This window comes from Aplysia californica, unplaced genomic scaffold, assembly GCF_000002075.1.
Source record: "Aplysia californica isolate F4 #8 unplaced genomic scaffold, AplCal3.0 scaffold00477, whole genome shotgun sequence".
NCBI classification, from domain to species: domain Eukaryota; kingdom Metazoa; phylum Mollusca; class Gastropoda; order Aplysiida; family Aplysiidae; genus Aplysia; species Aplysia californica.
In genome coordinates this window covers 54,273-58,953 of record NW_004797747.1, presented here as the reverse complement: position 1 = coordinate 58,953, position 4,681 = coordinate 54,273, and the positions used below count along the sequence as shown (strand labels likewise).

At 41.4% G+C, this 4,681-nt stretch overlaps 1 protein-coding gene across 1 annotated transcript in view; it reads left to right on the top strand.

Moving 5' to 3' along the window:
• Window positions 1-4,681, top strand: part of LOC101862524 — a gene marked incomplete at its 5' end in the record, with an annotated part of 86,372 nt that overhangs the window by 62,286 nt on the left and 19,405 nt on the right. Inside the window, 2 exon segments of the mRNA XM_005105559.2 lie at window positions 1,440-1,600; window positions 3,001-3,146. Coding sequence (XP_005105616.2) covers window positions 1,440-1,600; window positions 3,001-3,146 — 307 coding nt within the window.

The following is a 4,681-nucleotide window of genomic DNA, read 5'->3' as shown; positions in this document are numbered from 1 at the left end:
CCCCCCCTTAAGTACTAGCTGAGTACCCGGCTTTGCTCGGGGTCGACGCCTTAGCATCACTGCTCCTACTGGTCTACACCGCAGAGGCATTTTACATCTACACTGCTGTCTAGCCTTTCACAGCCACACGTGGCTTCTAGATCAATATTGCTTTAGATTAGGTCTGCCTTGATTAACTCCTTTCTTGATCTATATTGCTTTAGTGTATTGGTGTCTAGCCCTTCACAATTACAAAATAAGGGTTTCGCCATACACCGTCACAAAAAAGCACTACGAAAATAATAATCCACGAAAGGCCGGCTACGCTGTAAAAGGGACACAACGAAGTCTTCAAAATCACAGAGGCAGTGTCTATAGCTTGTTCACTTTCCTCTGACAAGGTTTAAAAAAATTGTATCTCATTTACAAATTTATCTTTTCCCACGAAACGTTGCTTGGCACTTCTACAGGCTAGCGACCAAACAAAACATTGTTTTTTTAAAATCTTCACCCAGTAATAAAAAAGTTTTTCTCTTTGGGCCCTTTATTAAAAACAACTCTTTAGATGCTTACACAGGATCACGTCTCCATGTCATTCAGGTGAGTGTCGAAAATTACTCTCCCGTCTCTTCAATCGTGTTTCTTAGGCAAACGTTAAAGAGAGGTAATGAATTTCCGTTGTGAAGGAGAGCTACGCAGATTTGTTTCGTTTCTCAGTAGAATAATCACAAAGGCCAAAGAAGGACAGAAACTTTTGGTCAAATATATTATTGTAAATTCAGGAAATGAATAACTCAAAAATCAGACTCCGTCATGGGGACATATCTATCTTTTTGCAGGTCCTTGTCAACTTTCAACTCTGTAGCTGTCGTAGTTTTATGGGGAAAGTGACACATGTGTTTCGAAGATGCCAATATATAAAAGATGTCGATGAGGGCGCATAAACACTTACATGTGTAAAGAAAATTAAAGAAGGGTTGATAACTTTCAAGTGGCACCCACACAGCCGGAGGGAATTTATTCTTGTTGGAAGAACAGCAGCCTATTTATAGCTCCCCGTTATGGAATGAAGACAGGTCCGGCCCCTTCTTTATGGTTTACGCTTGGCAACAGAGACCTCAGATGCCTAGTTGTATTTTTGTTAGATATCTTTTTTTTTGTTTGTGTTGTTTTGCTGACATGGTACACTAAAATAATGTAATGAGCGATATATCACTCTCAAATCTGCGCTCCGGTGGGGCTTCTTTTAGCAAAAAATGCTATGCTTTCAACTATCATTTCATATTCTTCTTTAACCTTTTGCTTTTGCTTATAATTTTGTCTCTAAATTATAAGATAATAAATTTGGTTATTACTTTTCAAACGGGCATGCGACTGAGTGCATGATGCTTCCTCTGTCCAGTCTTGATAGGAGTATTTTTGCTTTTCTCGTGATCAATTCTTTTTGGTTTTTGCTCCAGTTATGAGCGTAACGTTGAATGGCTCGCCATGGCCTTTGTGGGTATGCTCGTGGAAGCGTGTCTCCTGGAGCCCATAGGGATTCTCTGCTTTGCTGTCGGCTACACGCTGAATATGGGCAGGATGGGACATGACGAAGATACAGCCCGAAGCAGATGGAGAGGTAGATGGACAAGTGTTCTGTAGCGAATCCTAATTAACCTTGTGCTCTGTTCTTTTCTCTTTTACTCCTCCACTACCCCCCCCCCCTCTATCTCTCTACTCTCTCTATCTTTCTCTCTCTTTTTCTCTTTCTCTCTCTCTCTCTATCTCTCTCTCCCTCTTTTTCTCTTTCTAGCTCTATTATTTCTTTCTCTCGCCCCCCCCCCCTTCTCTCTCGCCCGTTCACAATCCCTGTCTCTCTCTGTCTTTCTGTCTCCTCTGTGTTGCTGTCTACACTTGTCGGTCTCTGTCTCTGTCTCTGTCTCTGTCTCTGTCTCTCTCTGTCTCTCTCTCTCTCTCTCTCTCTCTCTCTCTCTCTCTCTCTCTCTCTCTCTGTCTCTGTCTCTGTCTCTGTCTCTGTCTCTGTCTCTCTCTCTTTCTCTCTCTCTCTCTCTCTCTGTCTCTCTCTCTCTCTCTTTCTTTCTCTCTGTCTGTTTCGTCCTTTCCTTCCCTTTTTTTTCTGTCTCTTCTCACTTTATCTCGCAGGATGGGGAGAGAAAGGGGCATGCCCCACTTTCTATATCGAAGTCTGCCTTGTATTCTTAACTCAGTATCAAGTATCATTGTAGCAAAAGAGTTGTTTTTTGAATGCCTAGCCCCAACATACTCGTGTTTGTACTTTCTCTCAGTTAATCAGTCTTTGGCTCTGACTCAGTCTATTTCTTAGAAACTATTTAGTATGTTTGGATTTGAGACAGCCGTGGATGGCTTCAGCTTTAATTTATTTCGAAAACCCATAGCGTCTTTATGTCGATGCCATGTCTAAGGAAAGACCATCATTTTGTCGGCACCCAGGTCATCTTAAACTATTTGAAATTACTTTTATTCTATGTTTAATACATTACGTATCATATTTGCCTTTAAAACAGTCTGCTACCTTTCTGAAGTCTAGGTCTATAAGAACACGCAAAACGCGAAAAGTCTTTATTTTCAATGTGACAAAAGACTGAAACTGGGGCACAGCGGGGTTTTGGCGATCATGGGGATTCATGTAAGATTAATATCAATCTTTTTTCCAGTTGCTCAGATGTCCAAAATGTGGATTTTGTTATAGCACTCTCTTCATCTGTGATATCAGTTTTATGTGCTCAAGAAATATTTTGTCAAAATTCAAAATCTGAATATTGAAAAAAAGCAATAAGAAATACATGATGTTGATACTATTGAAAAAGAACTTGTCAGATTTTTTCTTCTCTCTTCCGAAAAATGTTTGCATTGTGGTCATTGTATTTTTCAACAGTTTACCGATGAAATATCCCCCAGTGAATACTCGTAAAGAGACAAAAACAAGATTTCTTGATATCGATGCACCTCAAAATACACCTCCCCCACCGACCATCCTCTCCTCCCTTTCCGCTCCAGATGTGGTTGAGGCAGTCAAGATCTACGTCCCACTTTACAACACAGGCTACACGCCAAGGTTCTTTTTGTGTCCTGCTTTCCGTCTGGCTCACGCGAACTCCATGACCCTGTTCTCCCTGCATCACAAACTGCTTACTGCCGCTAGGGTAAACCACTGCAACATTTATTTATAAAGTGCCCTTGAGAAAAAAGAATGTTTCATGTCCACTTATTAGTGAAAACGATTAGTCACTACAATAATGTAATAAATCTCTGTCATATACCTTGGTAATGATAACACTGGTCTAACTCCTATGCGTTCATTTTTACGTAGGTGCCCTTGAAGTTTAGTATCACAGGTCTAATTTCTCTGACAACGGGAAAAAATGTCCAATTTTCAAAGATCAGCAAAGTGGAGTTATAACACTCTTATTCTCATGGGCAGAAATAATACTTTTAGTTGAGCGCCTCTCTCTTCTCAAAATGATGGGATGGCGCTGAAGGGTTGACGAACATTTAAATGTGATGATGAAAGGTTTGAAGGACATCGTTTTGTGATGATGAAGGGTTGACGGACACTTTAGTGTGATTTGCCCATCTATTTCTTTTCTTCATGAAGGGGTTCAATCTGATTGCTTGGCTTGGGGAATTTGGCTGTTACCCTGCTGACTCGTCTCAGGCTACAACACCACAGTCGGCTACTGTTCGAGTTCCTACTGCTCTAGTTCTGAGCGTGTTTGCCTGGGGGCGGGGGGGGGGGGGGGGGGGGGGTGGTAAGGACTGGACAATGTCGTGTGCTGCTCACATTCCTCAGTTACCCCTCTTTTAATCTAAGCTACGTAACAACAGCTTTATCTGTATGTCTTTGTATAATATGTTTGTTTGTTGTTTTATTTTGGCTTTAGTACGAGTTTTACGGTACTTGCAACACGATACGGTTGTATAATATAAGTGCCAAAGACTAGAGGTATAACAAGAAAGTAACAAATACAAAAAGGAGGAGAGATCATGATAACAGATGTTTGATAGGAAAGAAGGTCCAGGAGAAAACCTCACCAGAGCAACCGCCAACCACCCGCAAATACGACGTCTGTCTATTCTCAGAAATAGGTCCCGGTTGCCGTGGAAAAGCTAAGGCATGCGCAGATTTTGTTCTTCTTTTATGTAACAGTTACATGACAACAGATTTCTTGTACTCTGCCCAAACGATGATGACTATGCCTGCAGGAGAAAGGAGCTTGTCATACCACTGATTCAAAGATCTGGAAGGCTAGACTTCACCTTTGTTCGGCTTTGATTATAGCTTTTTTTTCTTCTACTTGCAACCTTCAGTTATGGTTATTTTGTAATTGCAGACTACAAAATATAAAACAGCTTATGGAGTACATTCTGAGAAATTGTTTTTAACCCTTTCATGCCCTTCTACACTCTCTCTACCTTTCTCTACACACACACACACACACACACACACACAAACGTGTTGTGTGTGTGTGTGTGTGTGTGTGTGTGAGTGCGTGTGTGTGTGCGTGTGTGTGTGTGTGGGTGGGTGCGCGCGTTCGTCTATATTTCTATCACAAGAACCATAATATGTATGAATACATGTCATGTATTTCGAAGTATCGTTACAAGCGATTTCTCTCTTACCTCTTACCTCTTCTCCCTCTCCCTACCTCTGTCCATCTCTCTGTCTGCCTGTCACTCC